The sequence below is a fragment of the Chionomys nivalis genome, chromosome 12, assembly GCF_950005125.1.
Source record: "Chionomys nivalis chromosome 12, mChiNiv1.1, whole genome shotgun sequence".
Taxonomy (NCBI): Eukaryota; Metazoa; Chordata; class Mammalia; order Rodentia; family Cricetidae; genus Chionomys; species Chionomys nivalis.
The window spans coordinates 36,566,569-36,587,151 of NC_080097.1; the positions used below are offsets into that span (position 1 = coordinate 36,566,569).

At 45.4% G+C, this 20,583-nt stretch overlaps 1 protein-coding gene across 2 annotated transcripts in view; it reads right to left on the reverse strand.

The window, feature by feature from the left end:
• Positions 1–20,583, reverse strand: part of Enox1 (ecto-NOX disulfide-thiol exchanger 1) — a 561,234-nt gene that overhangs the window by 31,700 nt on the left and 508,951 nt on the right. For both annotated transcript variants that reach the window (XM_057786570.1, XM_057786569.1), the window contains exons 14-15: positions 16,973–17,080; positions 14,712–14,768 (exon numbers count right to left, since the gene is read on the reverse strand). In XM_057786570.1, the coding sequence (XP_057642553.1) occupies positions 14,712–14,768; positions 16,973–17,080 (165 nt within the window). The remainder of the gene's footprint in view (positions 1–14,711; positions 14,769–16,972; positions 17,081–20,583) is intronic.

Below are 20,583 nucleotides of genomic sequence, written 5' to 3' on the forward strand. Positions count from 1 at the left end.
GTGTTGTTTATTTGTGCGCCCTACTCATAAACATCACATTTCATGAAGTCGGGCCCTGTGGACAATAGTTGATGCTAATCAGCTACGTCCTCAGCTTTCACTCAACTCTGGTCTTTAGTAACCTTTAGCCCAGTCTTCACTGGATTAGGAGTGTGGTTGAGAGAGAGAGACACCCTTTATATTTTCTTAAAGAATCTAGTCACTAGCTAATAGCCACTGACCAGCTGTGAACTCCTGTTTCAACATTCTCTCTGTAGAAAGGGAGCACAGATGTGGAAGGTCTCTCTACAGACTGTTCTAAGAGTTCATGAACCACACAGCCAGAGTGTTGCACTTCTGATGCCAATAAGAAGGAAAGAGGAGGAGGAAAATAGCAGAATATCAGATGGGCCAGAAGAACATTGATGAGAACGAGTGTTTAAATGGTCATGGTTCAAGGAAAGGAAGGGAAGAATGTATTCATATACAAGAGTGAGCAGGATCATGTAGAATTCTTGTGACTTAGAAATCCTGAAGCCAAGACCATCAAGGAAGAGAGGGCAGAGAGACTGAAGAGCCAGAGAGGACGAGAGTGAGACTGTCTTCCTGACGTGACAGGACTGGGGTTCTTATGATCTTCCAGCAGCTCTTGTTCCTTGAGAGAGACCAGCCTGGAGAAGAGCAAGCCAGCCAACATTCTAGCATGGAGGGGCTCATGGGCCCTGGCACTAGCTGAGTAGCTTAGTGACAGTTGATGGTCACTAAGGCGATTCAGTATCCTTTAAGGCCATTTTCCTGCTAAGTCAATCATGCTGCAGTGGATGGCCCCAAACTCGTGAATATAAGGACAGTACAAATGGGACTCAATAGGTCAGTAAAATAAAAAAAAATGTGAGGCTTTGACATTGTGAGGGATAGGGAGGTAGGGGTGGACTGGGAGGAGTTAGGGGGAAGAATAAGGGGTGAATATGGTCAAAATACATTGTATGAAATTCTCAAAGGATAAAAAATATTATAATAGAAACCCAATTCCTCCTCTCTCAATAGTCATTAACTACTTGCAGCTCTTTATTGGTCTTCTCTGGGGAAGAGCCCCTTGATGGGATATTCAGTCTTAAGTGGTCATCCCTAAGCACCTATGAATATGAGCAACACTAAATGAACCAGCAGTGTTTCATACATGTATATGTAACAATAATAATTAAAGAATAAAAGGCCATGGATTTAAGAAGGAACTGGGGGCAAGGGGTGTGGGAAGAGTTGAGGGGAAGAAAGAGAGAAGCAACATGACATAAATACAGTGTTCATACATGTAGGGCCTTGGTTGAAGTGAAGTACCAGACTTTATTGACTTCCCATGGGAAGCCTTACCCTTTCTGAGGAGTGGGTGGGTGGGGAAAGGGTAGAACAGGAGGAGGGGAGGGAGTGGAAATAGGGATAGCTATGTAAAATGAGAAAAGATTTTATTTTAAAAAAATCCTAATAAAAAGGAAAGAAAAAATAAATTCACTTGCATAATCATTAAAAAAAAAAAAAGAAAGGAAGAAAGGGAAAAACAAAAAGAAACCCTAAAGTCTCCCTGGTTTCTGGATCTTGGCCTTGCCAGTGTGGAAGGTCATAGGCTCTCTTACCTGCATCCTTCTCTAGTAGCCTTTGATATAGTGCAGCAGCTCAGGGTGAGCCCCAGGGGCCCAGAAGGTGCCAGTGTCAGAGAGGCCACAAGAGAGGAGACAGCTGGGTTGCGCCCTCAGCCCAGATGCCGCAAGTCATCTTAGCCTGACCATATTTAATATTCGAGACATTCCACCTCAGTGGAGTTGGCTGATCTGCAGTACGGCAATATGTCTGTGGGCAGTTCCAAGAACTCTGGTCTCGAAGCTTTCCCACAGCAGTGATTAAAGGAGGAGAGAACAGCCGCACAGCCTGAGAAGCACAGTCTAGAGAACTGCAGGTAAAGACTGGGGTTTAGGCATCTGACCCACAAGACAGCAGTATCCTCCTGATGACTTTAAGACCACCTTAATTTCTACTTTCTCAACAGACACATACATGGGCTTATTAGAAGCACTCTACAAATATGAACCGGTCTGATTCTCATTGAAACCCTATGAAAAGCTGAGGCAAGAGAATCATGAGTTCAAGTCCAGCAAGACCTTGATACAATAAAACAAGACAAACCTAATGTATGAGGTCGGGGGTTACATTCCTGCCTCATAGATGAGCAAGATCTGGCATAAAAAGGGAAGGACTCGGAGAAGGTGATTAGGAAGAAGTTAACACAGAATCTGAGCCCGTACTGTCTCATTTCAAGTCTTAACCGCTGGGCTGTGTGTCGCTGCCGTTTTCGAATGCCCTGTTATTGCCATTGCTATCTTTTCCAACTGAAAACTTGTCTGTGAGATGAATGCTGAGGAAACACTGAGACAGTCCCCTACTGAGGGCCAGTCAGTACTGGATGACTGGGGAGCCAGTGGGGTCTCTAGGGAAGTCCAGTCACCGGTGATTACAGCACAGTCACGGAACAAAAGGGTCATAAGGCCATAAGGCACCTGGAGGGTAGCTGGGATGCAATCTCAGCAGGGACTGCCTGCCTGCTGTTCTTCGATAGGGAAGGACTTTCAGGGGAACTGTGTGACTTCTAACTTCAGTGTGTGGGGGGTTAGCAGAGCGTGGATGGACAAATCAGCCATATAGACTCTGTTGGTTTGGACAGTACCCAGAGGGAAGGTGAGGCCAAAGTGAGAACTCTAAGAGAACAAGGGAAAGCCATGTGCAGGATTGGCTGGGCAGGTGAAGAAGAAGAGCGATCTAGCCATACTCTGAACATTATGTATTATGGAAGAATCTCTAATGGCTGAGGGAGGAAGGAGGGCGTGGAAGCTGCTGTGAAGGAAGAATAGGCAGATGCTGTGTGGGAATCAGGACACTGAGGAAGGAGGAACATTTGAGCCAGTCTTGTTGGTTAACAGATAACGATCCCAGGATGAGATATCATAGAGAAGCAGATAAAACAGCTCCCGATGGAAAGGTTGAACTTAAGATCTTGGAAAGGCAGCTGAGAAGATGGAAGCCGAGCATGGGAAGCATTGGGCTGCAAACACCTCCCCCGATCACTTTTGTGTTGCTACTCCGCCCTCCTGTCCTAAGGCACACTTGCTGTCTGCTACAGGTAGAAGCGGAATTATAGTGGCAGTAGCAAACACAGACCCAGGCACTTGGGATGCTCACTCCCAGCCTTTCTCTCCGCTGCAGCACCAACCTGGTACTGAGCATAGTGCTGTCTGTGCAGCCATGACCATTTCTTTCTGGAAAGAAGAAATCCTGGCCCTTCAGTGGTATCTGCGGACTGAATGTGATAGCATCTACACAGAGAGGATATGCTGTACAGGAGATGCAGACCAGCCATTGTAGGAATATGGTCAGCACCCCTGCGCTAAGGTGAGCTACATGAAGTCTACAGGTACAAAGTGGCAAAACACAATGCAACCACTTTGAATCTTCCGCTTCCTTTAGACCCACAAAAGCTTCCCCTGCTCCATCATTTGAAAGCAACCAAGTTTCTTTCCTTTTTTCAGCCAGACGTAAAGAAGTTAATTCTTAGGTACTATCTATTATGAATGCTTTCAATGATTTTAAATATTAACTTACATTGCGAGCAAGCTTTAAAAAGATCAAGCTAGCTTTCCCCTCTTTTTAAATGTAAGGCAGAAGAGATTTCTTCATTCAGTTTTACTCTTTATGACAGCTATTAACTTCCTCCTTATGAATACAATATAGAAAAATTAAAAGAAAGTAAAAGCATGGAAATTTCACTACAGAGATAAAAACACTGTTAGTTTGAAGTATTTTTTTTTTAATATATTTTACATCTAACCCTCTTCCTACAAGTAGTCTGTGCTTGACCATTGTCACACTCTGGAAGGAGGACCCCCCCGTCCATCTTTTTATCTTTGCACCCTGGTGTCTGACACAAAGCCTGCTGTCATGGAAGCCGCTTAGCACACAGCTAGAGGATGAAATGACATGGGAACCCAGTCAATTCCAATCAAATGAAACTGAACGGAGGGCCTCAAATGTCTTAACTGTCCTCAGTCCAGATGCTGTTGAATTTTACTGCTACTTAAACAAGAGTACAGTTAGGAATCAACAGACTTGATTGGTTTGAAAGAAACCATCCCAATCTGGAGAAAAAGCCGTGGTTGTACCATAACCAGCCCCACCTAACCAGGGCCTTCCAAGTCCCTGGGACAAAGGATAGAGAGAATGTGGCAGGCACATCGCTGGCCACTGGGAGCATGGGGAGTCACAGCATGGGTACTGTCCTCTTGGACATGGCCCATTGTGGCCAGGCAGGCATTATTGCTGATCAGTTCTCGTGGGGGGGAAAACAACCCTTCACATATGCCTCAGAAACAGGAAAATCCCTGACAAAGAACACACACTTTGATAGGAAAAAGGAATTTCAATCTCCTAACATGTCTCATTAAATACTAGACGCATTGCTGCTGCTTAGGCCAGGGCTTAATTACGGCCATCACAGTTCACAACACGCTCAAGTGGTGGTCTCCAGTCAATTAAATGACTTCTTTGGCAAAGCTTTGTGACCGCCATGTTAACTAAAAATGGTAAAAAAAAAAAAGAAAAAAAAAAAAGAAAAAAAAGAATTAAAAAAAAAAGATTCCTTTTTACTCCAAGCTTCCATGCACTCTTTAAATGAAGCGGCAGCATTTCATTCTGTTTTACAATATGCCACAATAGTAGATGTTACCAAGTGAAAAATACACTTGTGCTGAAAAATAGGTGTGCATGACTCTCCGCACTGCCGGATTGACACGGGTCCATATACTTCAGAGTCTGAAAAGGCACTGGCATGAGAAATTGCCTTCCCCATAAAAACTGAGCAGCAAAAAGAAGAAACTAAAGTGGAATGCTTTCTTTAATGTATGTACGTGCAGCCAGAATTAGTCGGGCTGATTTATCTTGCATGATCCTGACTCTATTGCTGGTGAAGATTAATCGTATTATGGCATTCTTGGCATGTTATTTTCTCAGTTCATTTCTCAGTATGACATTTCTTATTTTTCCCTGCTACAATGCATTCACTATCATAATTTTCACCTGCTGAGTTTACATTACTAATGATATTATTACAACTTAGAGGTTTTTTTTTGACCTTTATCATGGTAAATTAGGTCACGAAGATAGATGGGATACAATCTGATGAATGGGAAAGACACATATCTGATTGGGATGAAAGCGGACCAAAGCTCTACCTGTCTGCCTGGCACACCGTGACGCTTGGCCAGCACTAAATACCCAACTTCCCAATGCACCCCAACCCAACTCACTCTCTCCTTGCTGCCTTCTCGTAGATGTCATATATGAGAACTATTTCAAGCACTGAGTGTTTGGGATGGCCACAGTATGGGACGCGAAGGATGCAGAATTTGATACAGTAACACAAATACTGATGAACAGCAGTGTTACTCATTGCTCTTGCAGAGAGCTTGGTGGATGACAGGTGCTGTGAACTAGTAAACTGAGGCACAAATCAGCGGATGTTTACACATCTGGAAAGTAATAGTGCCAAGGTTGAGCCCAGGTACTCAGACTGTATAGCCCTGTCTGCCCCTCTCAGAGAGTCAGCACTACTCCGTGTGTGCTAAGACCCTAGGCTAAGTGCTCTGTCCTCCGTGTGTGTGTGCGTGTGCGTGTGTGTGCGCGCACACTGGGGGCATTCTATTTTCCATGGCTTGCTGTTTTAGTTACTGGACTGTGCTCTACCTGAGGGCAGCGTCTGCTACACTCTAATGCTTGGCCCATGGATTTAGATGGGCCTCCTCAGGAGGGGTCAGTTGTGGGGACGCCAATAGTCTGTATTATCTCCATGGCTATCACTTCTTCCGTACCAGGTTTTGGCAATTCCAGACTGGTGCTCCCTTATTGGAGTTCTGTGGCAGCAAAGCTGAGCCTTTGGGCTACGCGTCTGCATTACTGAGAAAGTTGAAGCCCTCCGCTTCATCTGACTGAATTTATTGAGCTTCCCTGACTCTTTATTTACCAGTTATTTATTGGGAATCTATTATAATGGCAGGTTTGAGTTAGACAATAAGATATAAAGATGATTGATAATGGTTCCTGCTCTCTCAGTGTGTAAGAGTGGAGAAGAGGGTCAAACATGTACAATAAGTCAAGACACAGTGTGATAGAAAGAGGCCCAGAGTGGCATCTGTCTAGCTTGGCCTTGGCTGAATACTAGGTGGCACTGTTATACAAAGTGCGACCTGCAGACTGGTAGTACTTGCTGAGCATCTGTGAGGTCCTATGTTCGATTCTCAGCTCTGTAAGGGGAAATGAGGGGTGGGGAGGAGGAAAGCCAAAACATAGTTTCTCAGGCCCTGGCCTGAATCTACCTAATCAGATACACTGGGGTCCAATGCCCTCTGTTTAAATAGCTCTCTGGCTGTGTTGCTTCCTAATGGTTGAGAACTACTACCCTGGAAAATAAGGTTCACATGCAGGGTTTGGGGTCAGCCAATGAGGGAAGAGCTTGGTCACATGACTTCCATGTCTATCACTAACACCAAAACCAAGAGAAACCAAACAACAGCAGCCTCAGCAATAGTCACATGAGTGCAGCAATTAAAGAAGAAGAGAGACCAGGTTAAAAATCCAGAAAACAAGATGCTTGGATGGGGTGATCCTTACCCACCTCAATTCTTTCTTATATAGTCTACAGGACCCTTTTAGTTAACTGCAATGATATCTTTATAATCACCAGTGCAAAATCCACAGAAAGAAGGGTTTGCCTCCCTTATCTAGCCAGGCCAAACAGACACCCAGCGCAGAGGAGGCTGTGGAAAGAGCACGTCGGTTCCGTCATCAGTCAGTAGGTATTACAAACATACCACCTCCACAGGCTCACGGCTGAGGTTGTCTCTGAAGAGGGTAAATCAGGTATTAGAGGGATGGACGCTTGGGCTTGGGATAAGCCTATCAGATCTGGCCTATTCAAAATGGCTGGAATGGCGATGGGATACTATGGGGACACTCTGGGCATCTGTCACTGACTTGGGATGACCGTGTAGGGGAAAGGCCCCACGCTATGGGTATTGAACCAGGCTTAAGCACAGGTGGGATTTGCAATGCAAGCAAAACGGTTGACATGATAGATGGAGCAAGCAGAATTATCAATAAAAAAATCTAATTATTTAGAATTTTTAATGACTGGTTCACCTAGCCGAATCTGACTTGTTGATTAAAGCCATTCATTCAGGACAGCAGACCAGTGGTAATTCTGTTCTGAGCAAGGGACCAATTTGAACATTGTCATATTAAAAGGTTCAGAGCTGGCATGTATGTGGTGAGCGTAGGGTGTGGGAGGTAGGGGATTAGATCTATGTGGACATCAAGTTTTAAAGGCTGCACTCACAGACCTTCTTCATCGTTTCAAATCTTCATTCTGAAAGCTGGCGTGGCAAGGAATTGCCTGTGCAGATTAGATTCTGTGAGCCTCATAAATGTAAGTGGCTCATCAGCATACATGGACCAGTCTGGAAATGGTCCAGACAGAAAAAGCCACTCTGTAATCCTCCAGAGATGCTGACATAATAGAAATGACGTGATGCTGAGCTATCAGGTCATGGCCCTCACGGCAAGGGCAATTTCAGGGACGGGGAGGGCCAAGGCATGGAGGATTGGGAAGATGGGGTGGGGGACAAGATAAGACAGAATAGAAATTTGAAAAAAAATCGATGGAGCGTTCCGTGGTTGGTGAAATGCTTTAAGAGATTACTGTGGGGTTTAAGAGATGGTCTACCATGTACCTGGTCAGGAGCTCTTCCCATGTTCACAGGAGGAGGTTGTTGTTCAGAGAGGGTGACAGGCCAAGACCCCTCTGGACACACCATGGACATCACTTTAAAATGTAACAAAGCATGTTGCTGTCTCTTTCTTTGGACAACCTTCCCTCTGAAGCTAGCTTTGGCTGGCCCCACCCGGGGCCTGCAGGGGATTCACGAGACAGGCTTTGTTAAGGTTCTGAAGCTTAAGAACCATCAGCTTGAGGTTTACAACCTTCTTGAAGATTTGATGAAAACACTCCATCTGGCGCTAAGCTCTTCCGGTCTCCCAGGATGTCTGGGACAGAGGGTGGATGAAGTAGTTGCTGCAGACTCACATCCCAGACAGTCCTTGGGGAAGGTTTCGGGAGGGGAGTCCCCAGCTGAGCAGAGAAAGCTGAAAGGAGGCTTGGGACATGCTTCTTTCTGTGGTGGGCAATTTAGAAATATTTTCTTCCAAGCTGTAGTTCTCTAGTGTCTTCTGTGAAGCCCAGCAGTGATTCTGTCTGGGGGACTGAACCTCTTGCCTTGCATTTAACAGCTTTTTCTTTGGTCTAACTTCCCATGAAGTCTGGATAGTGATGTAGCCACAATTGCACCTTTGTGGTGGAGACAGATCCCACAGCTGGAGTTGGCTGGGTGCCACAAGATGGCAGCCACTGTTGCTCTGCTGCCCGCCAGGGTAGATTCAGAAGGGCTGCTGGATGGCAGAAGGCAGTGAGCAGGAAGCAATTTCTGAGAGGTCTTTATGGTCTTTGCCACTTTTCCCTTTTCATTCTTCCCACCACGGTACCTACTGGTTTTCTTTATTACCGGCCTACATCTTTCCTGAATGGAATGTCCTAATCCTGTGAGTCATTTCGAAACATAATGGATGAGGTCAGAGCTGAACAGAGAGAAATAGCCGATAATCGGGCATCTGAGGAAAATCAGGCTGTGCTCAGCCAGGAAGTCCACATGAAGACGAATGTCAAGGATGGGAGTTTGTTGAACAATCCATCATGGTGGCCGCATTCCATACCTTCCATTTCCTGGTCTCAAGGGGTTAGCAGAAACTGAGTGATGGAGCACACTAAAGAGCGTGTACTATTCTAAGTAATGATGCAGACAGCCAGAAAGCGCCACGACTCCCGAGTAACATCCAGAGCTAAAGTGGTCTAGCCTGCTGTACCTTGCTCCTCACTGGTTTCAGACCCTGATAGGCAGCTCCCTATCACCTCCGTGAGACCCCGGAGCCATTCATCCTCTGCTTCCGTCCACCTTTTATCTCCTGGACCTGCTTACAAACGCTACCGATGCTCCATTCGGTTTTACGTAGGAAGTCAGGCAGCGGCAAGAATGCATGGGAGGGAAGAATGCTGTAACTGAGTCTTTTCTGTTTGTGTGGCTGTGAAACAGAACACCCGCCTTCGAGTCATGGCTATACAGGATGCATACGCACCTCCTATTGACGCTTTAGAGCCTACAGGGACCATCTTCATGAGCGACGGCTTGACTTTCTATTTGACGTTAGAACGCGCCATTCTTTGCATGAGTCGTTCTGCCCTGCCTCACTTATTCTGTGGACAGAGTGGACAGGCCTGCTGGGGCGGTGGCCCAATTCCATTAGCCTTGGTCTGCAGTCTACACAGAGCATGGGTTCTGCACTTTCAGGCCACGAAGGCGGCCAGCCTGCAGCACACAACTCCAAATAGCATATCTAAGTATTGTTCTTTTGAATTATTTATGAAGTATATGTGATTACCTTTCTCTTCAAAGTGCAAATATTCTCCCTTCAGAACCCTTTTCCTGTCCTGTTGAGGAGTGCAGCACGGCCTCTACGAGGTAATGCCCAGATAGTACTTGGAGCTGTTTACTTAATCACTTGCCAAGAAAAGGGCGATCTTTAATCTTTTTTAGAGAATCAGTAGTTCTCTTTTAGCCCTAAATACCAACCCAGCTCCAATGTTTCCATTTGTAAAGTGCTTAGATGATAGCTGAATTAACAAATACATTGTTCTAGGACATTAACTGCACACTATCTAAGACAGCAAAAACCAAGTCCCACAGCAGAGACAATGAAATAGAGTACATCAGTAGGATGGAATATTAGATCATCACTAAAAATCACATCAAGAAAACATATTTAATAATATGGGGGAAATGCCTGTGATTTGTGAAAAAACAACCCAGGCTATAAAAAACTGACAGCATGATGTGCTTTAGATCCTGCTAAAATGAATATACCTGGATATAGTGCCAATGGAGAAAACACGCAAAAAGTGGAAACACACTGTGACCACAAATATTGCAGGGGATCATCTTTTCCCTTGTGGTTTTTGACATTTCCAAGGGTTCTCCAAAAAGTAAACAACCCTTTAAGATAGTGGTCTCTATGTTTTATTGATGTTTGTGTGCAGACCATAAAATTTATCAATCTTCCTCTAAAGGTTCTCATTCTTCAAACACTTGCCATATTTGCTTTTACAACAGGTAAGATGACCAGCACACTCTGTCTTCAGAAAGGCCGAGGTTCTCCTCGTGACTTTCCACATGCGGGCAAGTATCTACAGGCATGACTGACCACTTCTCACAATGTGAAATTTATTCCCTTTCCTGCCTTCTCTACCCTGGCCAAAGGGAAGAGGGACTTTCAGCTCTCCTTACTCAGCCTGCCGACATCACTAAACATGTCCAAATCTGGCTGTGTATTCCAGATCCAGTGTGCAGCTCAGAAGGGCAAGATGAGTGTCCACATCTCTCCCTCACTAGTCTCAAGACTGGCAGAAACTAAGGGCAATGGAAATCACTATTGACACCTAAGATTCTAAGTAGTAAAAGTAAACCTCTATAGAGAACCATGTCTCTCGAGTAACATACAGAGCCAAAAAGAAGCAGTCCTTCCTGGTGGAGCATCGGCGACCTACTATCAAGCTCCAGCTTCAGCCTCCAGCTGTGAAAAGCCACCGCCAATGGGCAGTGACGTGCCTGGGTAGAAAACTGCTCTTCATAGAACAGAACGGCTGCTGAGAATTGGTGCTTCCCACCCTCAACATCAGCACCCTGTCCAGTCCTCTGTAGGAGGTCTGCACTGTGCTGGCTTGGAAAGGTGATGTGCCAACAGAATCCCTTCTATCACCAGTCTCAAGGACATTGGGATGACACATGTGTGTTTGGGGAGGATTGTGGGTTTCCTAGCAAACAGCAAGCCCCACAGTCACCTGCCCGCAGAAAGTGTGGAGCCGCTGGACGAGGGTTTCTGGTGAACGAACAGACAGGAAGCGAAGTAAGATCATCAGAAGGATGGTGGAAGGAGAAGCCGGGTCTGAGAGGGAGTGTCTGGCCTGTGAACAGGGTCAGATACATAGCACAGGTAATGGCGGTCTGTGATGAATCTATCCACTATCTCCATTTCAGCATCTACAGAGCGAGGGTGGCCTAGGCACTTAGGGATCCGGGTCCACCTCTCCCTGAAGGAGAGTCACAGCACTTAGTTCTGCTCCATTTGTGCTTCTCTAGGGTTTTAAAGCTGTGTAGCATTTATCAAATATTTCTGTGTCCTCCCTCCTTCCATGGGGAAGGTCCTTCCAATAAAGGTCCTGCTTCCAGAGTGACCTGAGTCCTACCATTGCCACAGGGGTATTGGCCTGAAGACACAGGCCTGAGAGAGTACAATGATACAAGCAAGTTTTGAAGGGCCAGGCATTGGCACATGAATGGGGAGTAAATGCTCTCTTGCTCTGTGTGTGTGTGTGTGTGTGCGCACACGCGCGTGTACACGTGCATGCATGTGAATGTGTGTGTCTTCATTTTACATACTCCACAGCCTAACACAGCACACATGCCACATGAAGCTTGAGCTCTACTAATACCTAACACATAATGACCACATCAGTACTGGCCAGGAAACCAAAATAGTCCTAAGAGAAAGGCAAGATATTAATTTCATTTCAGAGGCAAGAAAACAGGCTCAGGGTACCATTCGGTGGCACTCGGGCAATCAGTGGCAGAGCCAGCCAGGGTCGAAACAGCTTAGCACCTAGATCTGCTGCTTGCCCTACATTCTCTCCCTCCTCCTAAGAACATCTGTGGCTTACTGATAGCAGTAGGATGGCAGGGTGCACGGGAACACAAACGTGGGGGCTCGACGGGCCCAGGGCAGCAAAGGATGGCCAGAAAGCAGCTGCCGGGAAACTAGAGAGGAGTCAGTGTCCTGCTAGGGTCAGACCTCACTGGAACGTCACAGAGCTCTCAGCATGAAAGGGCAGGGTAGGTGAAAAGTCCTCCATCTCTATTCCCTCCCCAGATTAAGACCTAGGTCCCCAGAGGCCAGGCCGCTATGAAAAGAATGGGATCCAACCCGAGCTGTTCTTTCCCTTGAGACTTTGACCCCATTTTCCCAAGGGAATTGTTCATTCTTAATTGCTTAGGGGCACAGTATATACGTGCTTATTGGGTTTTTACCCAAAGCAAGACACTCTGAAACTAGGAACTGGACTGGATACTCATAAGACCTTCCTCATACACACAATTAAAACCCATGATTAACGATGGCTTTCTGCCACTGTGCTAACCCTGAAGACGGCTCCTTGTGCCGTATCTCTTCCACCCTCTCCTAACATCTTGGATCTGACAGGTTTAAAGACAGCGCCGAGGATTTACTTTCTTAAGGAGACAGCGTGAAAAACCGAGCAGTCCTTTTTCTTTTGTGTTTTGTTTTATCGTCGGGTGGGAACGGTGCTGTGCTTGACAGCAGTAACCTTCAGCATCGCCCATTAAACCTCTCCACAGATGGCCAACGAATTCTTTCACCTCGCATGGGAGGGAGCCGCACTATGTAAACAGAGGCCTGGAACAGAGATGGGGATCAGAGGGAAAGTGTGCATGGGAACCACACAGACCAACCTTTCCGCGTGCTGCAGGCTTCTGCTGCCACTGTGTGTCACACCTCCTCACAGCTCCTGCACTCCTCCCACTCATGGTCCAGACAAAGACATGCATGTTAGGATAACAGGCATATGGATGTGGAGGGGTCACCGAGAAGATACAAGATGAGAACAGATCCCTTTCTTTAAGATTTTGATATCTCTTACACATAATTGCCAGGGACCAGGCGAGGAACACGGCAGGCCTGGGGATCTGAGAGAGCTTGAGGATGGAAATCAAGGGGAAATTTGTAGCTTTGATTGGCAGGAGAGAAAGTGGGGTCTGGAAGAAAGGAGGTATCTAAAGACGTTGGAATTAAGGCCAGCGTTAAAAGTTGGGTACATATGAAAGACTAGCCTTGCCCGTCTGCCACCAGCATACCCAGATCCAAATACATGGATACTATGGGAAATCGGCAAGTGTGGGCTAAACGGTGCAAGTTCTCTCAGACAGCTAGGCTTTGAAACCGACCTGTTTGGCATTGAAGTAATTTTAAATTACCCTGTGCACATACTAATAGAGAAGCTGATATGGGCACAGGTGTGTCTCTTTTAAGGGCATATCCACTTTAACAGACAGGTTCTGGCCAGTCTGTTGGCGCTCAATACAATGCAAAAGCAGTGACTAAGTGACAAGCTTATCATAAGCTGGGTGGTGACAATAAAGTCCAACTCAGAGACAAGACCTGAGTCTTCGAGTGGATTCCTCTTTGTCCTCCAATACTGGTATCGTAGGCATGGGTGGCCATGCCTTGTTTTGTTTTCACTTATTTGTGTGGTGGCGATTTGAATGACTTGCTTGGGAGCACTTTTACCCACTGGACCATCTCTCCCGGCCCATGATGGGGTTTTAAGCAGAGTTTAGCTATCCTTTTTCCCAGTGAAGGCAAGGAGCTTACGAAGGTCACATAACTTGTCAAGATGAGCAGAGTAAGCAGCAGAAGCAGGGTTTTGAACTGTATCTCACCTGAGCTGCCTCACTCTTTTGAACAGATTACAGCCTGTGCTCCTGCGTTCCTTGGCCTGAGTGTAAGTTCCCTGAGAGCAGACAGCATGCCTGAGGGTCCCTGGAGTCACTGCCAATTCCCCATCAACACGGGGAGCACTCCGTCAAGCACCCTATGTTTAAAGCTACCCGGTAGGAATAGTAAGTAATTACAGTGAGGGAGATCTGGGCACTATGATTATTAGGTTTTGTGCTGCATATAATTAAAACAAGAGTGAACATGAAATATATAATTTCTTCTAGCTCTGGCTTAATCAGGCATTCATTACCATGTCTGATTTGGTGTTCTGTGAAAAGGACTGCTTAGTAGGCATTTCCTCTGAGGAAGCTAATCAAATACAAAACAGAGATCAGAAAGGGTGACGAGAAGAAAGCCACCGAGCACGCAGAGGGGCAGTTCTCAGCAAGGTGCATTACTCCCCCTGAGGTACAACTTTTGGGACTCTGGAGAAGATGTAAGAACAGTAAGAGAAGGTAGGGGGCCAACCAGGATCTGGCAGCAACCTCCAGATGCACTGTGCTGCTGGGTGGAGCAGAAATCACAGATGGGTGCAATTTTCACGGGTATGCTGGGCATAAAGAGGTGTGTGGAGACCTCTTTAACACGTCAATCACTTGCCATCTTCTCTGACAAGCAAATGTCATAGTTACAAAAGCAGTATACAGCTCAGCATGCTGAGTCTTGTCCCGTTTGCTCTCCTGACACATGTTGCTTTGGCAAAGCAAAGGTCTGGAGAAAACTCACTGCAATTAGAATTTCTGATGGAGGTTTAAACTGAACCTTCGGGGAACCAAAGGTAATAATAATGGTGAGTGTCTATCACATCTTATTACCAAAGCTTATATTAGAAATCTGTTGAGCAATCTTGAGCTCCTGAGAGGCAGGGCTCCTGATTTCCTTCACGTTATAAATAGAGTGCCATGCCCCAGGGGTTCAACCAACACCAGGAAGAAGTGCAAACACCAGGTTGAGGTACCTACATTTGCATCCTCGTGGCTGTGGCCATTTGTCTCCACCAAGTCCTTGGTACCTTTTAGCTGCAATGGTTAAGGAAAAACAACAGAAGAGAATAAGCAAACATAGGCACTAAGCATATATCATCCTGTTAACGTGCATACATCTGAGGTTGCATTTTATAAAACTTCCGAGGACAAACAGATGGAACAGATAATTACAGTGAGTCTTACTGAAACCAGTTTGTGACCAATATTTTATAAAGCTTGAGGGTTGGCGAAAAAGAAAAGGGATCTTGGTCATTATTTCTTAAGCAAGATTAGAAAGCAGTTCTATAGACATAAGATATAGAAAATTGGTTCTTCAGAATACTAAATGGTTTCATTTCCTGGTGGGATTGCCATTAATTTAAACCCTGCAGTATTTGCAAGTTGCCACCAGCTAATGGATGTTCTGCTAATGATCGCAGGGGAATGATGGGCTTCCAGCCACAGAACACGCTGCAGTCTGCTGTACATGTCTGGAGGGCAGGGCTGGGATGACTGACGTGGCATAACAGTTTGAGTCTTTCAAGAGAAGGACTAGGAAGACATCTCTGGTCAGGGAAGCTTTAGAATTAAAATTCGTTTGCAAATGAGATTTTTTGTAGCACTCCCACCCTGCTCAAGAGTAACTGGTTATTGGAGATTTCAGGAAACCTTTAGAATCTCCCCCCCCCCCTTTGAGAGTGGAGTGTGCTGCTTCACCAATGGCTGGGATACACCCTGCATACCCCAGCAAGCCTTTCTTAATACATTCCGTACAACTCATCTCTTTTGATGAGTGGGTTTAGCCCTTAAATCAGAGGGTAGGATTTGAGTCATCTAGAAAAATGGAACAAACATTCCAGCAAATGCTATCTAAAACACAAAACAAGCCCCCACCCCAGAATGACAAAACAAAACAAAACAAACAAGAAAAACCTAGAAAACCCCTACAGAGACCAGCACAATCACGGAGCTCTGCCTGTGAGGTCCAGATTAAATATGAACTTTGCTTTAATGTCACGGGGAGGGTGACAGCGCCATTACAGATCCTAGGAAGGAGGCCACTGTGGACTTCATTAACTAAAGTTTTCAGCTCCAACTAACAGACCCTGACCCTTGCAGATGCAGCCTGCGCGTGTTATTGAACCTGCGTTGATAACAGTTGTATTTAGAAAGTCTTTTCCTCCAGAGCTATGAGTGTTTATGAACTATCTAAAATCACCTTCCCTCACAAAGTGCTTCCACATTCAGTGAAAATGAAATAGTTTTTAAATTCCCAGTCCACTGTGAAGTCACTGAGTGACAGTTGACTAAAATTGCTCTTTCTTCTTTTATTTTGTTTTGTTTTTTGTTTTGTTTTTCAAGACAGAGTTTCTCTGTCCTAGAACTCACTCTATAGACCAAACGGGCCTTGAATTCAGAGTTCTGCCTGCTTCCTTGTGCTGGGATTAAAGGCGTGTGCCACCACTGCCAACACAAAGCCTCTCTCATTTGAAGGTATTTAAATGGTATAAATAAAGTTCTTATAAGTATACTTGAGGAGCAATTTTAAAACAATTTATATATTGGTTAAAGAGGGCTGGGCTTGTATTTGTGTTTCTTGACACGCCTTATTAACATTCATTACTTGTTGCCTGAAAACAAGGACAGAAATTGGAAAGGACTCCCAGGGTTCACAGGCTTTTTCAGCAGGGACAATGGGGCTTAGCTTTCACTCTGCGGACCCCTCTTATGCTACCGCAAGACTAGGCTTCCCCGTGCACTGATCAACGTCAGGCTCCTCTTCCGTATCGGAGCCAGAAGGAAGCCATCAGTGTCCCAGACTGCAAATGAAAATTCTGCGGCTTGCTAGGATCAGATAAGGGGCCCGACACAGGAAAGATACATTTTTAATTTGCTCTGCATCAGCCCCTGCTTATTCCCATGTCTGTAGGAACATCATGGATTATGCTCAACTCATTTTCCTCCCTTAGACTGGAGAGAAACAAGCAGCTTCCTTTGAAACATGACTTCACTGCCAGAGTTTAACATGGTATCAAAAACCATCCGTCTTCTGGAGGAAACAATAATATAACTTGGGTGGGCTTAGATCCTCAGAGGAGATGGGGGGTGAGGACAGAGGGGTTGAGAATGGGATTCATGAGCATTAGGACTGGATCGGTCTCCTGCAGGTTCCCTTGAGCCCCGTCTGCATGGGTGACAGCCTGTGTTTGCAGTGTCAGGACTGATAGGGAGAGCAGGGGAGGAGCTGGCTCACTCACTTGTTCCTGCAGCACTTTCAGCAAGGCTTGTGTGTGAGACTGCTCCTCCTTCGCCTGCTCCAGCTCGGACTTCTTGTTATTCAGCTCCTCCTGGATGGCCAGCAATTGCTGTGAAATCAACAGAGAGCTGGGGTAAGGGGAGGTGGGAGTGGGCAAAGGCCAGGTAGAGGTAAGGGGGTCAAAATGTCCTCCAAACAGCACGAGCTTTGTTTGTTTGCTTTATAAGCACAAAAGCTTCATCCAGACACCAGATAACTTTAGGTTTCCTCACAATTGAAAGGAGCCCGGCAGTTTTGGACATACATGCAGGCTATCTATGATACTGATATTTAATATTTATGAAGACAACGTTATATTCCTCTGACCAGTGAGTATTTGTAAAAAATCATAGAATCACGTCCATAAAACAAACTGACATATGGTAAATGAGGGACTGGAGAGATGGCTCAGAAGTTAAGATCTAGGTTTGGTTTCTAAAACCCACAGGGCAGTAGCTAACAGTCATTGCAGTCCCAGGGACTCCAATGTTCTTTTCTGACTTCCTTGAGTGTACGTACACACACGCATGCACACACACACACACACATGAAATCTTTTTTTAAAAGAAGCTAAAAATTAAAACACTGTCTACCCTCTCTTGATTTGCGTACTAAAGTAAAGCTAACTTCATGGCAACACCGTACAGCTATTTCCCCAAGTGGCAGGGACCACAAAAGCCCTTTCTGCTTTCTCTGCTATGACGGAGATGTTTTATTGGATCAGCAGGACGAAAGCCCAACTGCAATCCATACATCAGCTGAGAAAACTGCTGATATAAGCTGCCAAAACACTAAGCTACGGCCTACAACGCTATTTTCCAGCAGGGCCACTGTGGGGACTTTGTAAGCCTTGAACTTTCCTTGCCCTATCAATTGTAACTCATCTGGAGGCTTACCTCATTGACCAGAAGCCCAGGACCGCCCTGCACAGACGCTTCGAGGTTAATGCGCATACGGCTAGAAAATAGGTTCAAGGGCTGCAAATCTGGCCCTGGAAACAGCAATGTCTATTCAAAGCCTCTTGACAACAAAGGAACAGTTTGGAAACACAGAAGAGTGTATTCTCCTAGTGTGGTCCATAGCTAAGGCCTCTCGAGGGACGTGAAGGAGTAGTGTGTTCCTGTGGCAGAGGGGCTGACTCCAGCATCAGGCCACAGACAGAGTCCAGGGGAACCCGCTTGCTGGATTTTTCATGCTTAAGTACATCACTAAGGATTTCAGTGAGTCTTTAATACCACCCTGTTTAGTAGAGCTGGGTGTGGGAAGTGCTCACAAAAACTAAACCAAACAAACCGAACAAAAACAATGAACCCCCCATGCACCCTCTCCACACCATTCCTTCTTCTGGCCTTGTTAATACAACTCTTTATTTTATAACTGTGTACAGATTTAAAAATCTCCTTTGGTTTCTCTTTGAACGGTGATTTCTCTCACAACCCAGTTCCCCCTATTCTGCTATTGTGGCTCCCTTTGACCACTCATGAGCCTGGACTGTGTATCAGCAACCTAGAGGATAGGAATGTGTGGGCCCCTGGGGTCCTGAGGCACAGAGAGAAGCAACAGACAGACAGCAGAACCAGTGGGTATGCTCCTGTTCAATCGTCACTGACCAGAGCACAGCCCGAGGTTGCCTGATGTCCTGACTCAGGTGCTGAAGATGATTTTACTTACGAAAAACCTAGAAATTTAATCAAGGGACACTTCCCACACGAGTGGATAACTCCAGGGACCATAAAAACCTGCGTCCAGAGGTTTGTGTTTAGAATTCCAGCGCTTCTACAGTGACATGGCAGGTGGAGATAGACAAACCTCAAGAAAACCGAGTGCCTCCTGGCCTGGTACACACACTGGCACAACAAGAGACTTCCATCTCAAGGTGGAAGGCAAAGGCTGACACAAAAGATTTCCTCTAATTTCCATGTGTGCTGTGCCCACGTACACGCCTACACTCATGCCTAAACAATGAATGAACATGCGTACACACACATGTATTTTAAAAGTATTTCAAATTCAATTTTTAATTCAAGTGAGCAAAATGAACAGGAAACTGTCTTTAAAAGGAAAGTAGTATATTTCTGCTCACTGCCCAGCAGTAGAGGGTTTGTTTTATCCATGGTGGTCTGATGTGGGAGGTCCTTCTGTATATGTGTTGCTTTTATTGGCTGATGAATAAAAAGCTGTTTTAGCCAATGGCTTAGCAGAGTAAAGCTAGTTGGGAATCGGAACAGAGAGAGAGAGAGAGAGAGAGAGAGAGAGAGAGAGAGAGAGAGAGAGAGAGAGAGAGAAGGCATTTACAAGGAGATACCATGTAAGTGATAAAGAAGAAAGACACCAGAACCTTACTGGTAAGTCACAGCCTCATGCCATACACAGGGCAATAGAAATGGGTTAATTTAAGATGTAAGAGCTAGCTAGAAATATGTCTGAGCCACCAGCCAAACAATACTGTAATTAATATAGTTTCTGCGTGATTATTTGTGTGGTGGCCAGGAAACACAGGCACAGTCTCTGCTTACAGTGGCCATCCAGCCCTGAATTGTGAAGTTGCACAAACCCTGGATATGGAGGAGTACAGAATAACATACCACATAGCAAGACAGGCTAGGTTACTTGGATGGCCATTAATTTGGCCCCATTCCCAGGGGGAGGATGTGGATGTGGTCTCCATAGAAGCTAGTCTGTGACCTGTTTGTCTTGTTTGTTAATTTTCTGTGGTATCTGTAATGGCCACACACATTTTAGTAATTTAGGGAAAAAAATCAAATGGATTTAAGATTGGGGAAAAGACTTGAATATAACTCTGAGCTGTTATTATCAACACTGAATAAATGAGAAGCCATGGTAGAACTTTCCATTCCATCTGCATGTTCACACACACACATGCACGTATATACACACACAGCTAGTAGAACCTTCCACCTCATCTGCGCGCACACACACACACACACACACACACACACACACACACACACACACACAGAGCTAGTAGAACCTTCCATCTCATCTGTGTACACACACACACACAGCTAGTAGAACCTTCCACCTCATCTGCACACACACACACACACACACACTCATACACACACAGAGCTAGTAAAACCTTCTATCTCATCTGTGTACACACACACACACACACACAGCTAGTAGAACCTTCCATCTGCACACACACACACACACACAGCTAATAGAACCTTCCATCTCATCTGTGTGCGTGTGTGCGTGCACACACACACACATACATACACACACCTTCAGACTTTACTTCCCATTAAAGCTTCCATATGACCTCATTCTTCCATGAAATTGTACTTTTAAACAACATTCTTGCTTTCAGCTCCATCCCCTTTTCTGTTCCTGTATAGATAATCACTTTAATGCTTATAATATCTGGACTTTTATTTGGACTTATTTTTTTTCTGACAACATATACACGGCTGTTGTTTGCATGTATTTTTCTGGGATACTATTTTCAATATGATTTACAGTTTTTGGATCCACCCATGTTAATAGTTTGTTCTGCATCTATGGGGTACATGGACCCAACTTATCCAATCTGCCCAACCAATGAAGAGT